Here is a 25,174-nt window from a genome sequence, read left to right on the forward strand (position 1 = left end):
CGCCGGTTCTAGTCCCAGCTGCTCCACTTCCCATCCAGCTCTCTGCTGTGGCCTGGGAGGGCAGCAGCGGATGAGCCAAGTGCTTGGGCCCCTGCACCCACGTGGGAGACCTGGAGGAGACTTCAGGCTCCTGGCTTCAGATCGGCCCAGCCCTGACCATGGTGGCCATTTGGGGAGTGAACCAGTGGGTGGAAGACCTTTCTGTCTGTCTTTTCTCTCTGTAACTCTGCCTTTCAAATAAATAAATCTTAACAAACAAACAAAAAAGAGCGAAGACTGGAAGCAGGAGATGATAAAGTTCCACGATTCTATCAAGCGAGGGCATTTATTTCGAGCTGGAAAACACGGAGGTTTCCTGGGTGGTTGTTTATCCTAGTGGCTGACGCCACATCCCGGATCAGAGTGCCTGGCCCCAGCTCCTGACCCCAGCTTGCTGCTGATGCAGGCCCTGGGGAGGAGCCAAAAAGGCGCGAGAGACTGGGTTCCCATCGCCCACGTGGGAGACCCAGACTGGGTTCCCAGCGCTCGCTTCATTTTTTTTCTCAGCATTTGAGGAGCGAGCACCAGAGGAGAGCTCTTTCTGCCTCTCAAATAAATACGTTTTAAAAAACCATCAAAAATGACTGGTTCACGCTGCTGCTGGCTGTGTGGGCCGTGGGTGTCAGAACTGCGGGGGAGGGGTAACTTGGGGAGGGGGGGAGGAGGCGTGGAGCTGCCTTTCCTAGAAAGTGCTCAGCAGCACCTGTGTCACGGTGTTTCGCTTTGTGAAGCAGAGAGTTCTGAGTGTACATACATTCACAGCCGTAGCTTTGTTCCCTGTATGTTTGAATAGTTCACAATTTTTTAAAAAAGCATTTTTAAGTGTCTGGGATTTGGGGAAAGACGGGGCGGGGGGGGGGTTGAGTCTTGCTTCACCAGCTGCTGGCTGTGTTTTGGACACGTGGCGTCTTTCTCCTCTGTGGCCCTCCTGGTACGTCACTTCCTGCTCACCTGCACGGAACACGCTGGCCACCAGCTTACCAGTTTTTTGTTCTCTAAAAGCAAAAGGTGGGAGCCGGGGTTTGGCACGATGGTTAAGTTATGGCGTGAAATGTCTGCGTCCCACGTTGGCGGTCCTGGTTTGGGTCCCGGCTGCTCTCATCTGATCCAGCCTCCTGCCGATGGACGCCCAAGGAGGCAGCAGGTGATCGCTGAAGCACCAGCACCAGCACCATGTCAGAGACCTGGACGGGGCTCCTGGCTGCAGGCTGCAGGCTGGCCCAGCCCTAGCTGTTGTGTGCATTTGGGAAGTGAACCAGTGGGTGGAAGATTTCTCTTGGTATCTCTCTTTGCCTTTCAAAGAAAATGAAAATAAATTACTATGTATATTTAAGGTTTATTCATTTATTTGAAAGGCAGAGCTACAGAGAAAGAGGGAGAGACGGAGAGAGGGAGAGAGGGAGATCTTCCATCCGCTGATTCATGCCCCAAATGTCCACAACAACCAGGCTGGGTTACAGGCTGGAGCCAGGAGCCAGGCACTCCATCCAGGTTTCCCGTGTGGGTGGCAGGGGCCTAAGCCAGGAGCCAGGCATCCATCAGGGTCTCCCATGAGGGTGGTAGGGGCCCAAACACTTGGGAATCTTCTGTGCTTTCCCAGGGGCATTAGCAGGGAGCTGAATTGGAAGTGGAGCAGCCGGGGCTGGTACCACAGCTCAATAGGCTAATCCTCCACCTGTGGCGCCGGCACACCGGGTTCTAGTCCCGGTCGGGGCGCCGGATTCTGTCCCGGTTGCCCCTCTTCCAGGCCAGCTCTCTGCTGTGGCCCGGGAGTGCAGTGGAGGATGGCCCAAGTGCTTGGGCCCTGCACCCGCATGGGAGACCAGGAAAAGCACCTGGCTCCTGGCTTCGGAGCACCTGGCTCCTGGCTTCGGATCAGCGTGATGCGCCGGCCTCAGCGGCCATTGGGGGGATGAACCAACGGAAAAGGAAGACCTTTCTCTCTGTCTCTCTCTCTCTCACTGTCTACTCTCTCTGTCAAAAAACAATAATAATAATACAAAAGGAAGTGGAACAGCGGGACTTGAACTGGTGCTCATAAAGGATGTTGGCATTGCAAGTGGTGTCTTAGTCCCCTGCGCCACAAAGCCAGAGCAGAAAATAAATTAACAAACATCAAAAAAATTTTAAAAATGCAAACCCGGGGAGTGGGTATTTAGCCTAGTGTTAAGATGCCCGCACCCACATCAGAGCACCTGCCTTCGACATCTGGCTCTAGCTCCCAACCATTCAGACGCTAGGAGGCAGTGATGGCTCGAGTGAGTGAGCTCCAGGCTCTGCGTTAGCTCCTTCCGGCTCCGCTGCTGCAGGCCCGTGGAGGCATTTGGGGAGTGAGCCGGCAGGTGGAGGCTCTTTCTGTCTGTCTCTCCACCTCTCAAATAAACAAACACAAATGGTTTAAGAAAAAAGCCTACAACGAAATCCCACTCCCTCTCCCCCGACACACGTATACAAAGTTGGAAGCCGGGGCTGACAGCTGGAGACGATCTTGAGGTTTGGAACTGAAGCTTACGAAGACAGTTGAATTTGCAGTCTACACGGAAAGTCCCCTTGCCACTCACGGGCTGTGGCTCTGATTGCTGCCTCCCGTCTCCGGCAGAGTTCGGTTCTCTGCAGAATGCTGGAAGGCTGCGCTTACAACCGGTATGCTTCACAGACCCTGAGCAGGGTGGGGGAGAGGGGCGTCTGGCCTGGCCGTAAGGATGCCTGTGCCCACGCCGGAGTCCCCGGCTCCACTCCCAGCGCTGGCTCCTGACTCCAGCCGCCCGCCAGTGCGGCCTGAGAGGCAGCGGTACTGCTCGTGGAGCTCCTGCCCCCGCGCAGGAGGCCTGGACTGAGTGCCCGGCTCCCTGCTTCAGCCCCCTCAGGTCTGGCCGGAATGGGCATTTGGGGAGTGAAGGAGCAGGTGTGTCTCTCCAATAAATAAATGAAGCAAAACAGGGTTCAGCCCTTGTAAACTGAAGAGGCCCACATTCCGTATCAGAGTTCCTGGGTTCACTTCTCTGCTCCAGCTTCCTGCTAATGCACACCCTGAGAACACCCTGGGAGGCAGCAGTGATGGCTCGAGAACTTGGGCCCCTGCCACCCATGTGGGAGAACAGGATGGAGTCCCAGGCTCCTGGCTTGAGTCCGGCCCAGCCCCAGCTGTGGTGGGCATTTGGAGATTGAACCAGCAGATGGAAGATCTCTGTATCTCTCTGTCTTTCTCAGTCTCTGTTGTTCTCTCTACCTTTTGAATAAACCATTTTTTATTTATTTGACAGGTAGAGAAATAGATGGTGAGAGACAGAAAGAAAGGTCTTCCTTCTGTTGGTTCACCCCCCGAAATGGCTGCTACAGCCGGCGTGCTGCACCCATCTGAAGCCAGGGGCCAGGTGCTTCTTCCTGGTCTCCCATGCGGGTGCAGGGCCCAAGCACTTGGGCCATCCTCCACTGCCCTCCCGGGCCACAGCAGAGAGCTGGACTGGAAGAGGAGCAACCAGGACTAGAACCTGGATCCCAGATGGGATGCTGGTGCCGCAGGTGGAGGATTAACCAAGTGAGCCACGGCGCCGGCCCTGAATAAACAATTTTTTTAAAAGGATTTATTTATTTATGTGAGAGGCAGAGTTAAGGGGTGGGGGAATAGAGAGAGAGGTCTTCCATCTGCTGGTTCACTCCCCAGATGGCCACAATGGTTGGAGCCGGGCCAGACTGAAGCCAGGAGCCAGGAGCTTCTTCCAGGTCTCCCACGCGGGTGCAGGGGCCCAAGCACTTGGGCCGTCTTCCGCTGCTTCCCCAGGCCACAGCAGAGAGCTGGATGGGAAGTGGAGCCGCCGGGACTTGCTGCAGAAGGCGCCCGCCCAGAGGCCATGCCTTTGATAGGACTGCCCAGGAAGCCCCTGAAGCGCTCGAGGAAGCTGCCCCCCCCCCTCCCCGTGGGGGGCTCAGTGACCCTAGGAAGCCTGCAGTTCTGCCCCTGCAGACGCCAGACAGAGGACTAAGAACCTGAGTCAGGGACCGGGAGGGAGGAGGCCAGGCATTCTGGGTCCCACTGGGCTGGGTTCCCAGACCAGGGCCTTTGGAGAGCGCTCAGATTAGATTAGGGACTTAGGGTGGAGTCCCCTGTCTGAGTCCTGGGGCTTGCTCAGAGGCACACAGACCCGCGTGCACTCCCTGCCAGCCCGGCACACACCACTCCACGCCCCACCGCACCCTGCACTCTGCCCCCAGAAGGCCTTTGGCAGACAGAACGAAGCGAGCCTCTTCTCGCTAATGCAGCCTGGCTGGAGCAGTCAGGCCCCAGGGCCCGTGGTGTCAACCTTCTCACCTGGGCTCAGGCCAGGACCACTCTAAGGAGGCCTGGGGCCTGTGTGTCAGAAGGGCCCCCCCCCCTGCCCCGGCTGGACCAGCTCTCAGGTGCACGCAGCACTGGGCTGAGAAGTAGCTTCTGGGCATGGCGGGCTGTCCCTTCTGGCGGAGGATGGAGGATGCTAGGGTGCACAGCTGGGAGGGCGGCCCCAGTGAGGGTGTCATCCTCCGACTGCCCCGTCCCCGTCCCTGGGTGGCTGTGTGTGGCCAGGCTCCTGGTGCTTGCTCCCATCTCCTGGCCCTGCTGCTGGTGCCTCCCGGCAGGTCCTTGCTACAGTCCTTCCCGTCCTGCCTCCTGGGGTTCACAATGCCAGGCACTCCCAGAGCCTTCAGCTCACACTCAGCCCTTGGCTTGGCCCCGAGGGCTTGGTCCCTGCTCATTGCCACGTCTGCTTCTGTCTCTCTTCCCGGGAACTCTCCTGCACCCAGAGCTGGCGACACCTCGGGGTGGGCCAGGACTTGTTCAAGCCCTGCCTTCCCCAGGAAGTCCCCTCTGGCTGGGCGGTCCTTCCCCCGGCCCCTGAGGCAGAGAGAGAGAGAGAGGTCTTCCATCTGATGGTTCACTCCCAATTGGCTGGAATGCCGGAGCTGCGCTGATCCAAAGCCAGGAGCCAGGAGCTTCCTCCGGGTTTCTAACATGGGTGCAGGGGCCCAAGGACTTGGGCCATCTTCTACTGCTTTCCCAAGCCATAGCAGAGAGCTGGATGGGAAGTGGAGCAGCCAGGTCTCGAACTGGCACCCATATGGGATGCCAGCGCTTCAGGCCAGGGCATTAACCTGCTGCGCCACAGCACTGGCCCCCTCATTTATTTTCAAAGTGGGGGGTGAGGAGAAACTGAACTTTCAGCGTCAAGGAATATGTTTTTTTCTTATGTCAGAAATAAAAATCTTGGCCGGCTCCGCGGCTCAATAGGCTAATCCTCCACCTGCAGTGCCGGCACACTGGGGTTCTAGTCCCGGTCGGGGTGCCGGATTCTGTCCCAGTTGCCCCTCTTCCAGGCCAGCTCTCTGCTGTGGCCCGGGAGTGCAGTGGAGGATGGCCCAAGTGCTTGGGCCCTGCACCCCATGGGAGACCAGGAGAAGCACCTGGCTCCTGATCAGTGTGGTGCGCCGGCCCGCGGCAGCCATTGTGGGGTGAACCAACAGAAAAGGAAGACCTTTCTGTCTCTCACTGTCCACTCTGCCTGTCAAAAAAATAATAATAATAAAAAAGAAAAAGAAATAAAAATCTATTAAATTATTATTTGTTTTAAATAGAGGAAGAAGCCGGGGGAGGCACAAGTACCCAAGGCCCGTGGCAGTTAGGAGCAGCCCTGGTTGCAATTGGTTCCCCTTTCCCACGGTGGGGTCGTAGCTCCTTCGAAGGGGGCCATGGCTCCCCTGGAGTTTGTGGTCAGCCTCCGCACCCCCAGCCCAGTGCACGCGGAACTACATAGCGGCAGGGTCCTGGGCGAGGCTCCCGCCGCCGTGAGCGTCCATTTCTTCATCCGACCGCGAGGACCAGGCTGGGGAGCGGACTTGCAGCTTGGAGTGGTGACCGGGCTGTGCAGGATGCGGGCCAGTAGGCGGAGGAGGAGGTGGTTAAAAATGGCTCCAGGTAGCTTTGATTTTCTGGGGAGCAAACAAAATTACCCTCGGTATAGGCAGAGGGAGAGCAGCAGGGCCGCCCAGCGTCTCACAGCGCTGGCCCAGAGCGTGGCTTGCTCAGTAACGCACGCCTGAACCCAGCTGCGGACCAAGGCCCTTCGCCCTGGAGCCAACGGCTTCTTTCATCTTGGGGCATTGGATAGATTTTTTTTTTCAGCCACACACAGAAACGTGTGAAGGCCAGGTCTGAGTCTTATTCTCTCTTTGTGTCCCCTGAACCCAGCAATGCCCCATCTCTCCGCCCCCTCTGGCACCCCACCAGCACCAGGGCCCGTGTCCCCCAAGTGGGCACACAGACTCAGTTTCCCCAGAGATGTCTCTCCCAGGTACGCTATGGGGACTGCTGTAGAGATGGGACATCTCCAACAGTGACAGAATCTCCGCTCCTGTCCCCTGGTCACCATCACTTTGGGGGGCCGTTCCGTAGGACTACCCGTGGCTCCCACAGAGCTGTCACTGTCTCCTTCGCTCGCCGAGCGTTAAGGCTGCCCGGCGCCTGCAAGCCGGCGCACAGTAGGTGTCGAGGGAGCGGCCGCGTCTCTAACGGACCGCTGGGCAGCTCCCAGCGAGGAGAAAACCCACCCCTGGATAACGACCCTGCATGGCCTCCGCACCCTGTAATTTGGCTCTCCAGGAATCGCCTTTGTTGTGGGCGGGCAACCACAGGCGCGGCCGGCACCTGCTCCTCCAGCCGGTCCTCAGAGGCGGACCCCCGGGCTGCCGCGGCCCCCGCCGAGCTCGGGGTCCCTGCTCCCCGCGCCGGGGGCCGGGGGGCCCAGAGGCGCCCCACGGTCCGCAGCCGGGATCCGCCCAGCGCCTCCCCGCCCTGGTGCCCCCCGTCCCCAGGTGCCCGGCACCCCCGTTCCTCGCTTCCGCGGGCCAGGCGGGGGATCTGGGCTGCGTCAAGGGCCGCGCCAGGCGCCCCCGGCCGGCGCGGCGGCAGGAGCCTGAGTCACGGCCGCGCGCTCCAGCTCCCGGCTTCCAGCCCGGGGCCACCTCGGCGCGCAGGCCGGCCCCGCGCAGCCGGCTCTCTGCGGGTCCGCGTGCGCTCCTCTCCCGCGCCCGAGCCGCCGCCCTCGCCCCCTGGCCGGCTCCCGGGGAGCCTCGCCCGCCCCTCCCATGGAGCAGCCGGAGCTCGCGGCGCTCCGGGCGGCTCCCGCGGGAGGGGGCGCGGCCGCCCCCGCGGCTCCACCCTCTCGGCGGGGCCGCAGCCATCTGGGGCCCCTGCCAGTCGCGTCCGCCCCGGGGCCCGCTCCGAGCTCGCGCCCCGCTCGCGCCGGAGGAGGCAGCCCCGGGCGGGGACCCCGGCCACGCCAGCAGGCGGTCCCCGCTGCGAAGATGCGGAGAGCCCAGCGCTGAGATGCCCCGAGGGGGCGGTGGCTGCCAGCCGAGTCCGGGCGCGAGCGCTTCGCAGCGGACGCGGGCGCCCCTCGGCACCTCGGCGACCCTTGGGGAGCCGGGACCGGAGCCCCAGGGGCGGCGGCGGCGACGGCGGCGGCGCGGGCCCGCGAGGTCCGTGCTCCCGGCGTCCGGAGCGGGCGCCGGCTGCGGAGTCTCGGCCGGGCTCCTCGCCTCGCGCCTTTCGCCCCCAGCCCCCCGCGAGCTGGCAGGAGGAAATAGCGCGCGGCCCCTTTAAATTTACCCAGGAGCCCTTAAAGGAGCCCCAGGGGCCCCAGACAGGAATCCCCACCCCGGTCCAGCCCGCGCCGCCGAGCCAGCAGCCAGCCGTCCGTGCGGCCGGCCGCGCCGTGCGTGCGCCCCGCGTCCCGGGGCCCCGCGCACCGAGCGCCCCGCGCGGGCCCCGCCGGCCGCGCGGCCCCGCCGCCCCGGGGCCCCGCTCCGCAGCGCAGCGCATGGAGCCCGGCGGGGACCACCGGAGCCGGAGCGGCGGCGGCAGGGGCGGCCCCGGGCCAGCAGTGGCCTCGGCACGGGGCCGACGGCTGCCGCCCGCCGGGTCGAGCGGCGGCGCGGACCCGGAGGAGGACGATGGCGGTAAGCGCTGGGGCCGGCGGCCCGGGCGGGGGCCCCGGCGTGGGGGGAGGGGAGGGCTGCGGCTCCGGGCTCCGGGCCCCTCTCTCCGCCGCCGAACAAAGGGGGGGACGCGGGCAGGGCGGCCGGGGGCGCCACCTGGCGGGCGCGGATCGCGGCTGCAGGGCTCGCGGGGGCGCCCCCCGCCCAGCTCCCGGGGTCGGCCGGCGGGGCTGGGGTGGGTCCCCTCGTCCGTAAAAGGGCCCCGCGGCCGTCGCCGGCGCCCCTCTTTGGGGGCGCCAGGCCCGAGGGGCCCCACAGGGCCCGGCGCGCCGCGGGGGGCTCGAGGCTGGTGGACTTGCGGCCCCCGCCCCTTTCTCTTTCAGACTCCCAGGTGGTCTTTTTCTTAGCCCGCTGTCTCTTAAAAGTCAGCCCAGACCCCGTGTCCCCCTGGAGGGCTTCCCCCCGAGGAGCTGAGCTCGGGACCCCGCTGTTGGAAACCGGGCTGCCCCTGTGGTCTCGGGGCCTCGCCCTGAGCGCCGCACCTTCTCCCCGGGACGCGCGGGGCTGGCCGAGGGGGCTTCGCCCACAAAGGCAGACGCCCCCTCCCGCCCGCGCGTCCTCGCTCTCCTCCGCTTCGGAATTGCTTCCCCGGGGCCCCGATCCGTCAGCCCCAGAGGGACCAGCTCCAGCTCCTCGTTCGCTCCTCCACGGAGCCAGTTCTCCCCTGCTTCGCCGCCAGGTCCACGCCTGGGACCCCGGCCTGCCCGGCTCGGGAGACTCCGCCGCTCCCACCTCTGCGCTCCCCTCCCAGGAACTCCCCAGCCCCTTTTGTTTTTAAAAGAATCTCAGCTCCTCCCTCTTTTTCGGCTCTTAAAGGGCCAGTCCACCTTAGTGGGGCACGGATCCCGGGCTGGAAGGATGCTTAGACGCCAGATAGCTACCCAGCGCCTGTGCAGACAAAGAGGCTCGGTGCCAGAGGGCGACACCGCTGCCCGAGGTCACCTAGCAAGTCACCAGTGAAGGCAGCACTCGAACCCAGGTCTCTGGCCGAGGCCAATGTACAAGCTGAAAGGAAGCCCCTGGCCCCCAGCAGCGGTGGGAGCCCTCCCTCTCTGATCCTGCCTTTTGTCTCCACTCTGGGATCTCTGCTGCGCAAATGCCCAGAGCTGGCCCTTCAGCCCGTGTGGCCGGCAGCCCGTTTTCTAGCCAGAAGAGGGCCGGTAGGGGCTGCTCCGGCTGTCTGTCTGGCAAAGAGAACGCCTCTGGTTAGTGGGGCCTCCCGGCTGCCCGCCCTTCTGATTGCTGGGCAGTGGCCGGCGCCCTGCCAGAGCAAAAAATAAATCCTGAGTCTTAATGGGCGCCGGTGGACACTCCCTGCCGCAGTACCGTCAGTGGCCACCCCGGTGGCTCTCCTGCCATCCTGCCTCGGGCAAGTCCAGGTCCCTGGAGGTGTGGACAGCTTTGTTCCTCTGGGGGGTGGGGCTGGGGAGAGGGCAGTGCTTGGCTTAGCCCTGGAGTGAGACCCTCGGGAGGCTGGTGGCTGCAGCATCCTTGGGAAACGGGAGAGGAGTCTGGGTGGGGCCCTGCTGGCTGGGGCCCCGGGCGGGCGGGCGGGCGGGCGGGGGGGGGGGTCCTGTGCACACGCACGCACAGCCCTGGATGCCCCCTTTGTTCCTCTCCGCTCCGGCTGTAACCGCCCCCGCCTGCTGCTCTCCTGGCTGCCTCCCTACGGCTGCCGTCCAAGCAGGGCACCTCATGGAGCCGGCTGCCTCCTTGGCCCTCACCTTCGGTTTTTTGAAAAAGTCCAAGCTGGCCCTGGCATCCTTTTGTTCTGGCTCCGCCCTTAAAGGGTCCTCGCTCTTTGTGAAGGGCCCTGCTCTCCTGCACCCTTGCCTTGGCGGCTGCCACCCCTTTCCTGCCCCCTGAACGCCCCTCCCCGCCCCCCACCTCTCTCTCAGGCTTCAGAATCAAAGCCCTGGGTTCTCTCCCTGGAATCGGAGATTGAGAAACTGTCTCCCCTTCCCCTTCTTCAGGGCAAGATCTTCAGCTGGAAGGGGGTGCCTTGGGGTCCTGGGGGCGCGCCCCCCCGCCCTCGTCTAGGGCTAGGGCACCCGCATCCTCAGGCAGGAAATACTCAGACCACTGCGAGGCCCGGGCCTCGAGGCCTGGCAAGAGCCGCATCCCGGGCCGCGACCACCGGCGCTACTACCACGACCACTGGCGGCTGGAGTACCTGATGGACTTCAACCCCGCGCGGCACGGCATGGTGTGCATGGTGTGCGGCAGCTCCCTGGCCACCCTCAAGCTCAGCACCATCAAGCGGCACATTCGGCAGAAGCACCCCTACTCCCTGCACTGGAGCCCCCGCGAGAAGGAGGTCATCAGTAACAGCTGGGATGCCCACCTGGGGCTGGGGGCCTGCGGCGAAGCCGAGGGCCTGGGGGCCCCGGGGCCAGAGGAGGAGGAGGAGGAGGAGGAGGAAGAGGAGGAGGAGGGGGCCAGCCTCCAAGCTTGCCCACCCAAGGGCCCAGGTAATGCGCCATAGGGAGAGGCAGGGGCCTGGACAGGGCTCTGGGAGCGGCCTTATTGCAGAACAGGGTGGGGGGGCGGGGCGGGGTCAGCAGGGTAGAGGTGGAGGGGGGACATGCAGGGAGAAAGGCTGGTGTGGGTATGGGCATGGGAGGGGGCCCGACAGCAAAGTCCAGGCCAGGGGCTAGAACCTGGGACTGTGTGCAGGACTGGGGACAGGGAAGGGGAGCGGAGGACCCGGCTGTGGGGGAGGGGCTCAGCCAGGCCCGCAGTCTCAGTTCCTTCCCTCCCTCCAACCCTTTCAGGCAAAGCCCCAGCCGGTGGGGGCTGCGGGCGCCAGCGGCGTGGGCGCCTCTCGGCCTCCCGGAGGCCCGGGGGCAGCAGGGGGCTGGGGGCCCGGCGCCTGGAGCGGACGCTGAAGGAGTCCCTGCAGAACTGGTTCCGGGCCGAGTGTCTCATGGACTACGACCCGCGGGGGAACCGGCTGGTGTGCATGGCCTGTGGCCGCGCACTGCCCAGCCTGCACCTAGAGGACATCCGGGCCCACGTGCTGGAGGCCCACCCCAGCTCGCTGGGGCTCAGCGGCGCCCAGCGCAGCGCCCTGCTGCAGGCCTGGCGGGGCCGGCCCGAGGCGCTGTCTGAGCTCACCCAGCCCCCAGCAGGTGCGCGGCCGCCCCAGGGCTGAGGACCCTCCCCCCACTCCTGTTAGAGTCTGTGGCCAAAGCTGGGAGGCAGGCACCGGCCCCTGGGCTCACACGCACACACGTCCTGGCAGGGGCGCTGACTTGGGGCTGGGGTGAGGAACAAGGACAGACCCCCTTCCACTGGGCTAGGAGAACCCGGCCTGCAGGCTGAGCCCCTCTCCCTCACCCCTTCCCCAACAGGCGATGACCTCGCTCCCCGGGACCTGACCAGAAAGAGCCGGCACTCGGCCTCCTCTCAGGATCTCAGCCCCCCCGACGTAAAGGAAGAGGCTGGCTGGGCCCCTGAGAGGCCCGGGCCCGCAGAGGAGGCGCTGGAGGAGGAGGGCGAGGGCGAGGGGTTGGGGGGCCGCCGCCGCCGGCAGGAGCGCTGGCGGCTGGAGTACCTCCTGGAGCTGGACGGCGGCCGGCGCGGCCTCGTGTGCCTGGCGTGCGGGGGCGCGCTGGCCTCGCTCAAGATGAGCACGATCCAGCGCCACATCCGCCGGCGCCACCCGGGCTCCTCGCGCCTCGGCGGGCCCGCGCAGGCCCTCGTCGCCCAGGAGTGCAGCGAGAAGGCCGCCCGCCTGCTGGCCTCGGGGCTGCGCTGCCCCGAGTCCCCTCGGGGCCCTGCCGCCCCCCGCACAGCCGCAGCCTCCGAGGAGGGGGGAGGGGAAGAGGAGAAGCAGCCAGAGGAGGAGTGGTGGGGTGAGCCGGGGAGCCAGAGCAGGTGGCCGCGCCCGAGGGCCGGGCCTGGCGTGGGAGGCCGCGGGCAGGCTGGAGGGCGGGGGCGGAGGCGGGGGCTGGGCGTGAGCCGCGGCTGGCCTGCCTCCCCCACCCGCTGCAACGCGGCCCTTTGTCCCTCCCCAGGCGACAGCTCGCTCTCCCCGGGGGCTCCGTTGGAGCGGTCTGCCGAGGAAGAGGAGGACGAAGAGGACGGCCAGGAGCCCGGGGGGCTGGCTTTCCCGCCGCTGCCACCCCCGCCGCCTCCCCCGCCGCCGCCGCCGCCGCCCCCGCCCCGCAGCCGGGAGCAGCGGCGGAACTACCAGCCGCGCTGGCGGGGCGAGTACCTGATGGACTACGACGGCAGCCGGCGCGGCCTGGTGTGCATGGTGTGCGGGGGCGCGCTGGCCACGCTCAAGGTGAGCACCATCAAGCGGCACATCCTGCAGGTGCACCCCTTCTCCATGGACTTCACGCCCGAGGAGCGCCAGACCATCCTGGAGGCCTACGAGGAGGCGGCGCTGCGCTGCTACGGCCACGAGGGCTTCGGGCCGCCGGCCCCGGCGCCGCGCGATAGCGGCGCGGACCTCAAGCCGGGCGCCGTCTGCCGGGCGTAGGCCACTGGGGGCCGGCGCCGGGCTGCCAGGCCCTCGGGCCAAGAGACCCTCGCGCCGGAAGCAAGCACTTCCCGCGGCCTGGACCGCCGCCGCGCCCCCCGCTGGCCGGGCCGGGCGCAGGGCGGGGACAGTGCGCGAACGCCCTCGGCCCCGGGGCCCGGAGCCCTGGCCCTGCTGGGCGCGGGGCCTCCCACGTTTTCCGAGAAGCCAAAGCGGCCTCGCAGTGTTCGCGTTGAGAGCGCTTCCAGCCCCCAGGCCGCGCCCGGTTGCTCCCGCGGGGCCGGGGTGCGGGCGCCAGCTGTCAGTGTTAGGGCCGGAGGAGCGGGTGCGGGGAGGGCGGGAAGGACTCCCCGGCCCCTCGCCCTGGCCGGGGGCCCAGTTCCCTGCAGCCTTGCACGCCTGCAGGCGCGGCTCCCGGCCCTAATTGGTATTCTCGGCCTCCCGGAGGCCCCGGCTGCTGCGGACTGGGGCTTTGGGCGGGAGGCGGAGCCGCAGGGGCGGGGAAGGCGCTTCGGACCGCGGGCGGGGCGCGGCGGGGCGCGGCGTGGCGCGGCGCGCGGACGCTGTGCCGGAGCCGGCCTGGGCCAGCCCCGGGCGGGCGCAGTGCTGACCGCGCGCCCCAGGCTCCACCCACGTCCCCCGGGCCGAGGTCGCGGGAAGGGATTAGCACTTTTTTCCTTTGCTCCTCTCCTGCCCCGAGGGCCCCCAGCTCATCCCTAAGCTCAGAGCCTGGCGCCCCTGATGCGGCCGCCGGCTTGTCCACCCAGCCCGGTCCCTGCCCGCTCCCCTTTGTCTGCCGTGGACGCGCCATCCGCCCTCAATCCCCAGGCCTGGGGCCGGGCCTCGGCCTGCGTGGCCCTTCCCCGCGGCGGCGCCAGGCCCTGTGGGGCGGGGAAGGGCCGGCGATCTCCCAGGCAGGTCCGAGAGGGGTGTGTGTAGATTGATTCTCCCGTGGAGAACAGGTGGCCCCGCCATTAGGCCCTTTTTTTGCTCTTTGTATTTTATTTTGAAACTGTATTTAATGCTTTTATATGAAAGAGGGAGGGGCGGGCGAGCTGACCCGATCACCCTTATGTGCAAATGTCTTATTTATTATGCGTGTATCAGAGATAAGCTGTGAGGTGATGGAGGAAGAACCGAGGCGGGAAGGGACGCAGGAGCCCGGCCGCGCCCTGGTTAATGCAGCCCCCTCTGCCTGCTGTCCCTGGGCCCCAGCCTGCGGCCTTTGCAGAGCAAGGCAAGTGCAGGGACAGTAGGTGGGACGTGAGGCTGGCTTTGGAGGCCAGGGCGCAGGCCCCTGGCACAGCAGCTCCCTGGGCGGGTGGGAGCACAGACGGCCAGGAGGAAGCCCCCTCCCTTCCGTACCCTCCCAGGCCAGAGCCCAAGGTTCAAGTGCCTCAGGCCCAGTCCCCTAGACGCTTCCTGATTGGAAGTTGGATTTTATACACGGATTTTATAGCGTTTTTATATAATTCAAGATTGTCAGAGTCGGAAGGGACCCTGGAGAATATTAGTTCCACCCCACCTGCACCCCGGCCGCGCAGAGGCGGGTCGGAGCCCAGAGGGTGACATGGTCTCACGGCCAGGTAGGATCAGAACTAGAAGATCGCTCCCAGCTGGGTGTGGGCCGCACCACGCCACTCTCCTGGTTTAGCCTGCAGAGAGAGTGCCTGCTGGGCACTGTGGGTCTGTCACAGGGCAGCCGGGGCTCCTGGGGTGGCAGAGCCCCACGCAGGCCTCGCGGGAAAGGTGCGGGCTGCTGCCTGCCCCACTGGACGCCAGGCGAGGCTGTGTTGTGATGAGGCCACCAGGGATTTGGGAAGACACCGAGTGGACTTACAGTGGACCGAGCTGCCAGTGAGCGCGGGCCTCTGGGTTTCTGAGACAGTATTAAAGTGTCAGAACAGAGATTACGGCACTACCATTTTTTCCTTTCCTTCATCGCACGTTGTTTTCAGACTCAGAACAAGTGTTTTACCTTTTCCTGCTCTCTCCGCTCAAAAACAGTAGGCAAACTGGGGCAACCGATTGTACTCACTGCCGAAGTTCAGGTAAGCCAGGGCAGAGAACAGGTTAGGGATGGTTCCCCGCCAGGAAGGGGCCTTTGGACAGGAGCGTGGCCCAGAGCACTCCAGCGGCTTGCAAAGTGGCCCCCAGGTCCGCGGCAGCAGTTTTGGAACTTACTGGAAACACAAACCCCTGGTCCTCCCGCCAGGCTTAGAGAACTGGGGTGGGGACCAGCCTCTCGAGCCTGCTGCAGCTCAAGTCTTCAACGCCCATGACAGGGCAGGTGTCAAGGGCCAGTTTCCTGCTTGGACTGAAGCTATGGCCTCACGGGTTGGGGGTTAGGTGGTCCTCATCCCTAGGTGTGCCTCCTTCTTGCCTTGGGATTCTGACAGAACAGGTGAAGTTTCTTCATTTTTTTGTTGTTGCTAATGGTATGCCTGCTATTATGACCCATATGTAAATGTTACTCTCAATACATATTTATACTCCATGTTACTTAGTGACATTATTCCAGCATTTGTATACGTATTTGTGAAGTTGTTTGCATCAGTCATTTAAAAAAAGATTTCAGCCTGAGTTTTCTGAGAGGTATGTTGCACACATTTTTAAATCCCAGCCTAAGGGTCACAGAGGCCTTAGCCTGGGGCAGACAAGATGTCTCCGCAGAGACCTGAGTATTTCCTTTCCATCTGCCATGGCGACTACACCTTCGACTGCAGTGCTTGGCGGCTGATGCAGACGCTGCTCCATGGTGCCCGTGGGGGACCCCGGCCCCTCAGCCCTTCCACTCCTCCTCATCTCTCCTGTGGTTACCTCTTAGAAGGGTTCTTGTTTTCTTTCAGAAACCAAATGCACAGCTCTACCGTGGGAATTCTGCAATCTTGGGAATCCTTCTAAGTTGTGTGTTAAAGCCCCCAAGTGGAGTAAGGATGGAGGGAGTGGAAGCCATGTTTGGTTCTTTATCCAAACTGTGTATAAAGAATAAAGCTAGCAGAATGACACCATGATCACTGTTTTTTCTTTATTAATATCACATCAATTTGCAGTTTTACAGGAACCAAGAGTCAAGCTCCGTAGGTGCTACTGTATTCGTATGTCGCACGCACAGACACGCACAGTTTCATTAGTAATGTTTTCATCTATAGGTTTTTCTTTAAAAAAAAAAATCCTGCGTGGCACAAAGATCTCTCCAATTATCTAAAGACAGCAGCAACAGAAGACAAGCTGGGTCTGGAGGCGTCCAGTGCAGAGGTCCTTTGGGGGGGGCCCAAAAGACAATCAGTGCATCGACTTCCTGGGAGGCAGAGGATGACGGAGTGCATCTCCCACTGCGATGTGAAATCAAACAATCACAAGGAGAGGGGACTGAGAAAAGAAAGTGGAGTAAGGCAAGGGTACCTCTCACCCATCTAAATTCCTAAGCAAATTTCCCCAAAAACTGTAGACAAGACAGCTTCCTGCCACCATCGCACATGGCAGCCCTTACTTGGTTGGAAGTTCTCAGTGCCCCTGCGTGGCCGTGACTGAAGGGGCTCGCGGATGACTTTTCTTTCGGATGACTTTTCTTTCAAGTTCACAGATGTCTCATGGGGAAGGGGAGGAAGAAACTTAGTCTCAAAGTGGAGCCAAACCTTCCTAGTTGCCCTGCACCTGATGTTCCTTCCATGCGCACAGCCCCGCAACACGCGCTACCCCCTGCCTGGTCACCTTCACCTAGAACTTCCTGGAAAACTCCCCGCAGGGACACCCTGGGCCAGGGCAGAGCTGAGGCACTTTGTGCCTGCAAATGGAAAGAACCCTCAAAACACAGACCCATAAAGCCAGCACAAAGCACTTACAACTCCCTAAGACCATGAACTGCACTTCCCTACACTGATCTGTGGTCACGTGGCACGGCTTGGCTTTGGTCCTCAGGCGAAACTGATGAACACAGGTTAAAGATGCAGCACGTGATGAAGCAAGTCACAAGGGAAACACAAAGAAACAAGGTTGTTTGTGTCTCTGTAGGTCACCTTGTGAGGCCATTCCCCCCACGGACTGAGACAGGGTCACAATAACTCGGTAACTGGGGAGCCCACATGCAGGTTATTTTTTCTCTAACAAGTTTACAGCAGTGTACAGCAGTTACAGACATTTATTTCATAATAAGAAAAGTACAACCATATTTATTAAAGAGGGGAGGTGGGCAGGGAAGAGGGGAGCACACCCAGGAATGAGTTCTCACATCACTGCCCAGAACTGGCGACACGCAGACACCCCTCCCAGACGGCGGAGCCCTCCTGCCCCTAGGACAAGTCTACTTTCCACTTCCACTCTGGGAATCAGGAATTCTCGCGAGCCCGTTAGGTTATCCAGAGTTGGAAGCTGTTCCATTAAGCGAAGAAGAGGACTGTTAGCAATAGCTGCTCACTTTGGAGGGCGGGAGGATGGGATCGCAGGGCTCTGGGGAACCCCAGGGAAGGCATCCCACTCCTGTCCTCAGATAGCTTCTTCATGTGTTAATCATTGCTTCTTAACTTAAAAACAAGGGCAGAGCTACAGCGGAGCTGCAGGAGTCGCTCGGTCCTTCGCCCCGCCTTCACTGCCCACCTGTCCCCTGCCGAGCTGCAGGGCAACGGTCCTCCACCACTAAGGTACTGATCCATCCCACTAATCTGAGTCTTTCCTTATTCCTCTAAGATATCAGTTCTTCTAGTCCAACATTTCTTGTGCTTGATACTAAGGGCAAAGGGAAGGGAAGGGAGAAAACACCAAATTAAAAAACAAAGCTTGGAATGCAGGCTCACGCTGGCACTGAGCACGCGCCTTCACAAGTCAGGACGTTATAACTAGGAAGTGGGGTTTAGTAACTGTTGCATTTCTGGCTTCCACGTGCTTATTCTGCCTTTTTCTTGGCAATTCCGGGGAGCTTTGCTTGGATCCTATTGAGAAAAGAAAAGTACAACGGAAGTGAAAAATTTGTCCCAAGTTTCAGTTTCAACAGAGGTGCTAGAAGAGGTGCGGGCTCCGTGGGGAAGTCTCCTGTCTTCACAGGGAGCAGGGTGTGAGTGGCGGCCGAGTCTGGCGTAGGGCGAGCTTGGGGTGGGAGGAAGGTCTGGAAAGATCCACCCCACCCCTGTCCCTTTCACACCAGGGGTCCGCAGAAAAATGTGGGGACTTGAACACAGTGTTCCATGTCCACAGGTCACCCTCTGGTGCTGGCGAGGAACCAGAAGTCAGGGTCAAGGAGACAGGTGAGGAGGCCATGGGTCCTGGTTTTGGGTGCTCCCAACTGCAGGAGCTGCCCCCCGCCCCTGGCAGGGTACCAAAGCTGCCCATTGCTCTGGCGAAGGTGTCACTCCGGTCACCCGCTGCTAAGGTCACAAGTATCACACCCGCGGCAGAGGACCCACGGCAGCTGACCCTGGCGACCAAACCATCACGCCCCAACCACCTCTTACAAACCAAACCACCAGATGGGGACTGGTGCTGCAGCCAGCCTGGCGTTAGCACCAGTGCAGTCTGGCATCAAGTCAGACTTCTCTGGATGCACAGTTTCCTCCTGAAAAGTTGTGAAAGTAACTTAGGGCACAGAGAGGTTTTAACTCTTTGTGACTCTGTTTCTTACTATCTGAAGAAAACAGAAAAATGTTAGCATTTTAATTTGAAGTGTTGGGTTCACATTTATTTGTTGTGAATAATTTAAGACAAAAAGGATACTCCTCGATGTAAGCAGTCACGGAGGTGGGGAAACCACCAGCTGTTCAAAAAGGCAGCGTGGTCTTCATTCCACTGCTCCTTTGTAATCTGAGACACAGCATGTTTTTTAAAGTGGTGAAAATAATTTCTTACTAAATCAAGCTATTAACCAAGGTTTTCTTCAGGGTGAAGGTACCTTTCTTTGTAAGCAGCATTTTATACAGAGGACTATGCACCACTGAAGAACAAAGCACAATGGCGATGACATGAGATCCCTAAACGTACTCACTTGTCAACGATCGACTTGGTCTGGTCCCGAGCGATGCCGACATAGTGATCGATCTGGGTCTGTAAGGAGAAGAGCAGAGTCAGTCGTGGCAACACAGAGGTGAGCAATTTTCCTGAAGGCACTGTTGTTCCCTAGTTTAACCACTCTTTAAATACTACTGCGTATGCTGGGAGGGGAGAATGATGCCCAGAAATTTAAAAATTTCTCGTTTCAGGGGCTGAAGTTGTCTGTGTCCCATATCAGAGGGCCTGGGTTTTTTGGGTAAAGCCAACAACTGCGATGCTGGCATGAATCCCAGCTGCTCCGTTTCTGATCCAGCTCCCTGCTGATATGCTTGGGAAAGCAGCAGAAGATGGGCCAAGTACTTGAGCCCCTGTACCCATGTGGGAGACCCAGATGAAGCTCCTGGATCCTGTCTGAGTGGCTGAGCCAGGCCACTGCAGCCATTTAGGGAGTGAACCAGTGGGTGGAGGATCTCTTTGTCTTTCCTGCTCTCTGTAACTCTTTCAAATGAATGAATGAATGAATGAATGAATAAAATAAATAAGTCTTTAGAACACAGAGTGCCTGGGTTTAATGTCTGGCTCTGGGTCTGGCCTCTAGCGTTCCTGTGCACGCAGACTGTGAGGCAGTGGTGATGGCTCAGGTGGAGGGATCCCACCACCAACGTGGGCTACCTGGATTGAGTTCCCTGCTCCTGGTTTCAGCCCTGCCCAACCCTGGCCACTGGGGTAATACAGGGCATAGGATGGTCATCAGATGGAAGCACTTTCTCAAAAAAAAATAAGCAAACAACAAAGAAAAAAACTTTTTGGTTTCAGACTTGAAATTATGCCACATTTTGCTGAAGTAAAAATCACTTATCTCATGCAGAGGTAAGACACTGGTGTAGACCATTTTCTATATACAAGAAACTGTAAATCTAATCTACATTCTGTAATCATACATGTTTTACTACCCCATGGGTAAGGCAAATACATTTTAACATCAAAAAGCCAAAAATAAGGGCCAAAGTTGTAGTGTAACATAGGTCAGGCTGCTGCTTGTGATGTCTGCACCCCACAGAGCGCCAGGAGCCCCAGCTGCTGTGCTGTTGATCCAGCTTCCTGCTAAAGCCCCTGAGAAGGCAGTGGACGATGACCCAAACCTGCCTGTTGTAGCATCTGGGGAGTGAACCAGCGGAGGGAAGACCTCTCTCTGTGTAGCTCTGCCTTTCAAATAAATAAATAAATCTTTAAATAAGAAAAGCCAAACCCAACCCCATACATCTAGTGTGCTCTGTACACATCATCCTACAATTTATACAGCTATTAACACTGATGGATTCCCTTACATAAGTAAATTTAAGGGTCTTTTTAGACATCCAACTTTTTTTAGTGAAGCATTTTTTCCAACTTATTTTTTTTCAAACACATAATGTATCCAGGTGATAAAAACGCAAAAGGCACACAGTGCAGTGTACAAAGAGTCTCCTTCCTGCCCATATCTCTCCTGCACCCAGCTTCTCTCACTGGAGGAAATCACTACTACCAGCCTCCCACAGGCAAAGCCCATCATGCTGCCTCTACTGACAGGCATGTGCGACCACCACCAGGGCTTACCTTGTACTTCTCATAGACGATTGGGACACTGAACACCAGCAGTTCCGCTGTAAGACATGATCATGGGCCATGTAAGTGTCTGTGAGGCGATCACAAAGGCTCCAGATGCAAAGCAACACGTTTTCCCTCATGAGATGCAGGAAAACAAATCTTTCCCCAAATAAGCAATCCTGGCTAGAGCTCCCATTAGGGCAAGTAGGTAAAGAGAGCTAATTTAGGGTACTACTTAAAAGCCCTCTAGGTTCACAGGTTGCCTTCTTTGTACCATACATAATTTCCAAGTTAAAAAAAAGGTTACTATAAATAAAATCCTCATATTTAAACCAAAATCTGGATAACTCTCCTTTTCTTTCAGCTGTCTGGATTTTTACTTATAATTGGAACCATTTAATAAGTCCATGACCACAAACACAGGTTCCTCCAGTATCTGTTTCAGAATCTCTGCATTTTAAAGGCTGGGCTGGGGCTGGTGTTACGGCCTAGTGGGTAAAGCCGCCGCCTGAGACTTCAGCATCCTGGCTACCTGGGGAGTGAAGCAGCAGATGGATACACCTTTCTCTGTAACTCTTCCAAATAAATTAAAAAAAAAAAAAAAAAAGGAGGAATGAGTGGAACCATGCTGGACATCTCTTCATTCTTATTTTTACAAATCACTTTAAAGGGCATGAAGATATTTTCCTTCCACCTTACCTAGAATCAGAAGGGTGATTCCATTAAAAACAGCACCAACATAGGTCATCAGCCACATGAAGACAGCCAGCTGTGAAGGCAAACGTCAGAGGGTTACATGGGAATAACCACAAGAAAAATTCAAGTTAACTCATTCCACTCGCCTCTAGTTCCTTAAGGCCGCACAGACACAGTGATACATGGCATAGGCAACTCCACAATGAAACCTTCCCCACTTGTACACATCTGAGTGGGTGAAAGAATTCTGTGGTTTTCTTAGGTCTGAAGACAGATGGCAACTGCCCCGCTGCCCATCATGTTACCACTGTTCGATGCCCACCCTCCAGGAGGGAGTACCTTTATTAATGCTCTTCATTTTTTTCTAAAGATTTATTTATTTATTTGAAAGGCAGAGTTACAGACTGAGGACAGACACAGAGGAGGGAGATCTTCCATCTGCTGGTTCACGCCCCAGATGGCTGTATCAATGGGGCTGGGCCAGGACAAAGCCAGGAGCCAGGAGCTTTCTCCAGGTTTCCCACACCATCGTCCACTGCCTTCCCAGGTGCATTAGCGGGGAGCTGGTCTGGAGGTGGAGCAGCTGGGATTCCGACTGGTGCCCACGTTGGATGCCAGTGCTGCAGGCCATGGCTTTAACCCACGGTGCCACAGCGCCGGCCCTTCCTCTGTTCATTTTTTACAGGCTAAGACAGTGTGTATTTGTTTTTGTCTGATAAAGCCGCATGTACTGTTTTCCTTCTGAATTATAACCTCGTCTCTGGTCTTGGGACTAAGAAAATGATATCCCAAAGTGAAAGCCTCAGAAGCGAGTTTCCTTCTGACCTTTGCTTTCTTGCCCCCTTTCTCCCTGACAAGGCAAGCCATGGGAACTAGAATTTTTTTCCCACAAGGTGGGGCAGACCCTAGAATCCTCTTCCCCAATGCCAGCCATAAAACTTAAGACAATTACTCTATTTTGCACCTTTCTTTCTCTCTTGGAGCTAGCAAGCCATAAAGGAGTTCTCTGATCGGGATGGGCATTTGGCGCAGTGGTGAAGATGTTGCTTGGCATGACTGCATCCCATGTCAAGAGTGCCTGGGTTTGAGGGGCCAGCGCCATGGCGCAGTGGGTTAATCCTCTGCCTGTGGCACGGGCATCCCAACGGGTGCTGGTTCTAGTCCCGGCTGCTCTTCCTCCAATCCAGCTCTCTGCTGTGGCCTGGGAGGGCAGTGGAAGATGGCCCAAGTGCTTGGGCCCCTGCACCCATGTGGGAGACTGGGAAGAAGCACCTGGCTCCTGGCTTCAGATCAGCGCAGCTCTGGCTGTTGCGGCCATTTGGGGAGTGAACCAATGGACAGAAGACTTTTCTGTCTGTCTCTCCCTCTGTCTGTAACTCTACCTCTTAAATAAAAAAAAAAAAAAAAAAAAAAAAAAAGTTTATTTATTTATTTATAAGGCAGAGTTTACAGAGAGCCCTCCCCCATCACATACACGAGGCAGAGGTCCACTCCTCAAATGGCTGCAACAGCTGGAGCTGGCCATATCCAAAGCCAGGAGACAGGAGCTTCTTTAGGGTCCCATGTAGGTGCAGGGGCCCAAGGGTCTGGATGGAAGTGGAGCAGCCGAGACTTGAACCAGCTGCTTTATCCACTATGCCACAATGCCAGCCCTAGCTCTGCTTCTGATTCCAACTTCCTGTTAATACACACTCTAGGAGTCAGCAGGTGATAGCTCAAGGACTTTGGGCCCTGCTACACCCAAGGACCTGGACAGGGTTTCCAGCTCCCGAATTTGGCCTGCTTAATCCAGCTCTGGGCATTTGGGGAATAAACCAGTGGATGGAAGATGGAAGAGCTCTTTCTGACTTTCAAATAAATTGGTTATTTTTTAAAAACCTTCTGACCTTTGTTTAATAGGCCTTTTTTGGTCCAATCTCTTTACTCAACATAGCTGTCTCAGCTTCAGTGAACACAAGCATAAGGATGGAGAAACCATCCTGGGTCTCTCAGTCTTCATTCTGAAGGCTCCCATGTCACGAAAAACTATAATCAAATGCATCTGTCATGCTTCTGTCTTGTTGACCTTTTATTATAGAGGGGTTGGCCATAACCCTGCATGGGGGGCAGGAAACCTACCGAGTTTTCTCAGCAATACCACCAGAACCTGCATATGTGACTGACCTTCAAGGAGTCAACCAGATCTTCCACCAGGAAGAGACGAATGATGAGTTTCAGAGCCCTGTTGATGTGCACCATGGCGGCATTCATGTAATTGTGGAAGGCTTCTGAGGACAGGGTGATGTCCACATCCAGGTAGGCTCTTCCCAAGGAAGAAACAACAGTCACACGTTTGACACGGAAAAAGATTTTCTGTCAGCACAGCAGCCCTAGGCAGTGCTTTCCAGACCTGAAGGGACATTTCTGGCTGCCGTGGGAAGGAAATGCTACTGTCGGTTAGGAGGAAAGGAGGGCGGACGTCTGCATGGGACAGGACAGGCACGACGGCAACCAGCTGCCCTGCACTCTGTGGCACAGCTACCGCCTCAGGAAGGTGAACTGACTTACAGCTCAGAACCCAGAACACATACAGTCATTTTCTCCATATTTACAACACATCCTGAATTTTCTAAAAATATTTCTATGATAAAACTTAAATTAAATTTTTTTAAAATAAAGTTTTTTACTGTTTTGGAAAATTACATCTTATTGGTGATTATACATGCAGGTACAAGTTTATGACTTATTCATTATATATTTTTGGTATTGTCATGTCCAAGTAATTGAATACTGACTGAAACACCTTACAAATGCTTTCTGTTATCACATCTTTCTGTTATAATTGACCTATTTATTTAAAATGTAGATAGATTACACTACTTATGAATTTAATTTCTATATGAACTTCATTTCATACAGTTCTATATGATAAGGAGGCAGAACAACATTTGTTGACAAACCAGGAGGGTGGAGATGTGGGGTCTGACAGGTTCTGGAAACCACACCAAACCCGAGGCCCCAGTTCTGTCCCAGAGGTCCCATGCGCTGCTGACCTGCCCATACACTCAGCGTGTACTGGGTGCCTGCTGCCTGGCAGAGACTGCTCGGTGCTGGGATGTCAAACAGGTGAAGACTGTTTTTGCCTTAAGAGGCTCACAGTCTTGTGGGGAAACAGAATAGTGACAGACACACTTCCCTTCCGATCAAGAGAATATTTACTACCAACCAAAGAGTTTTAAAAACCAGAGGTTGTAGTTACTACAACTGAGTAGACAAACGTGGTTAAGCCTCCAGTGTCATGCAAAAGCGGGGGGGGGGGGGCATTAAGATACCTGCGCTTGCTGAAAAACACTATAATTTATTTGCTCATTCATTTGATAACTACTGATTTGTTAAAACTAATTGGCAATACATGTTCTTTCTTTCCTCCCAGAAACCTTTGATTTAAGGTATCCAAACTTCACGTCCAAACTTCACGCATTTCATAAATACAACTTCAGGAACACAGTGATTCTTCCCACCGTACCCACTCCCACCCTTCTCCCTCCTCCCTCTCCTGTTCCTATTCTTATTTTTTACTAAGATCCATTTTCAATTAACTTTTTTTTTTTTTTTTTTTTGACAGGCAGAGTGGACAGTGAGAGAGAGAGACAGAGAGAGAAAGGTCTTCCTTTGCCGTTGGTTCACCCTCCAATGGCCGCCGCTGCAGCCGGCGCACCGCGCTGATCCGATGGCAGGAGCCAGGATCCAGGTGCTTTTCCTGGTCTCCCATGGGGTGCAGGGCCCAAGCACCTGGGCCATCCTCCACTGCACTCCCTGGCCATAGCAGAGAGCTGGCCTGGAAGAGGGGCAACCGGGACAGAATCCGGTGCCCCGACCGGGACTAGAACCCGGTGTGCCGGGGCCGCAAGGTGGAGGATTAGCCTATTGAGCCACGGCGCCGGCTCTCAATTAACTTTATACACATAAGATCAACTATACACTAAGTAAAGAGTGCAACAAATTGTATGAAAAAATAAAACCTTGTTCCTGAACAGTCGAGGCAAGGGCTGTTCAAAGTCATCCCATCTTGCAGTGTCAATTTCACTTCTATAGATGACCTTTTAGGTGCTCTATTTTGCAATGTCACATATATGGTTTATGTTTATTTTCACCAAGAGAAAATACAAGGGCCAGAGCAGCAGCCAGAAACCTGTTCGGCTGTAGTCCTCAGAGGTCACAGGAGGGGTTCCTTCTCTGTGAAAAAGCCTTTTAAAAAACTGTCAACTGGACTGGTTGCTTTTTGTTGTGGAGTTTTTTAAGTTGCTGATGTATGCAGGATATTAATCTTTTGTTGGATAGGTGGTTCACAAATAAATGACCAACAAATATATGAAA

The 25,174-nt window shown here is 57.8% G+C and overlaps 2 protein-coding genes and 2 long non-coding RNA genes across 10 annotated transcripts in view; 2 read left to right on the plus strand and 2 right to left on the minus strand.

The window, feature by feature from the left end:
• Positions 1-309: 309 nt before the first annotated feature.
• LOC127487458 (uncharacterized) lies at positions 310-12,426 on the minus strand. 2 transcript variants are annotated; one of them, XR_011386719.2, is made up of 4 exons: positions 12,287-12,426; positions 5,675-6,000; positions 2,239-2,412; positions 310-1,332 (listed from the first exon to the last, which is right to left on the minus strand). It is a non-coding gene; the product is annotated as an uncharacterized LOC127487458 (long non-coding RNA). The 2 variants fall into 2 exon arrangements; XR_016229098.1 differs by lacking the exons at positions 310-1,332; positions 2,239-2,412 and having other exon boundaries at positions 5,612-6,000.
• Positions 6,662-15,570, plus strand: ZFTA (zinc finger translocation associated). 3 transcript variants are annotated; one of them, XM_070069254.2, is made up of 5 exons: positions 6,663-8,028; positions 10,041-10,538; positions 10,842-11,198; positions 11,421-11,924; positions 12,087-15,570. In XM_070069254.2, the coding sequence occupies exons 1-5, from the start codon at positions 7,890-7,892 to the stop codon at positions 12,554-12,556; spliced, it is 1,968 nt and encodes a 655-aa protein (XP_069925355.1). In that variant the 5' UTR covers positions 6,663-7,889; the 3' UTR covers positions 12,557-15,570. The 3 variants fall into 3 exon arrangements, with proteins under 3 accessions (XP_069925360.1, XP_069925355.1, XP_089182015.1); XM_070069259.2 differs by lacking the exon at positions 10,842-11,198 and having other exon boundaries at positions 6,662-8,028; XM_089325889.1 differs by lacking the exons at positions 10,842-11,198; positions 11,421-11,924 and having other exon boundaries at positions 6,666-8,028.
• RTN3 (reticulon 3) overlaps positions 15,571-25,174 on the minus strand; it is a 56,514-nt gene continuing 46,910 nt past the window's right edge. For 2 of the 4 annotated variants that reach the window (XM_051833075.3, XM_051833074.3), the window contains 5 exons: positions 22,982-23,120; positions 20,822-20,891; positions 20,132-20,178; positions 18,531-18,589; positions 15,571-17,484 (listed from right to left, as the gene is read on the minus strand). In XM_051833075.3, the coding sequence (XP_051689035.1) occupies positions 17,439-17,484; positions 18,531-18,589; positions 20,132-20,178; positions 20,822-20,891; positions 22,982-23,120 (361 nt within the window). In that variant the 3' untranslated portion in view covers positions 15,571-17,438. The remainder of the gene's footprint in view (positions 17,485-18,530; positions 18,590-20,131; positions 20,179-20,821; positions 20,892-22,981; positions 23,121-25,174) is intronic. The other 2 variants (XM_051833073.3, XM_070069238.2) reach the window with 1 other exon arrangement.
• Positions 18,492-19,087, plus strand: LOC149128266 (uncharacterized). Its single transcript, XR_016229100.1, has 2 exons — positions 18,492-18,629; positions 18,745-19,087. It is a non-coding gene; the product is annotated as an uncharacterized LOC149128266 (long non-coding RNA).

Source organism: Oryctolagus cuniculus, chromosome 1 (genome assembly GCF_051225735.1).
Source record: "Oryctolagus cuniculus isolate XC-2025 breed Fujian yellow rabbit chromosome 1, ASM5122573v1, whole genome shotgun sequence".
Lineage (NCBI taxonomy): Eukaryota > Metazoa > Chordata > Mammalia > Lagomorpha > Leporidae > Oryctolagus > Oryctolagus cuniculus.

Bases quoted from the DNA above. Each gene is read 5' to 3' on its own strand.
- ZFTA (XM_070069254.2), top strand. From the start codon at position 7,890: ATGGAGCCCGGCGGGGACCACCGGAGCCGGAGCGGCGGCGGCAGGGGC. The intron at 8,029-10,040 runs GTAAGCGCTGGG...CCCCTTCTTCAG, and splicing joins CCCGGAGGAGGACGATGGCG to GGCAAGATCTTCAGCTGGAA. The intron at 11,199-11,420 runs GTGCGCGGCCGC...CTTCCCCAACAG, and splicing joins GCTCACCCAGCCCCCAGCAG to GCGATGACCTCGCTCCCCGG.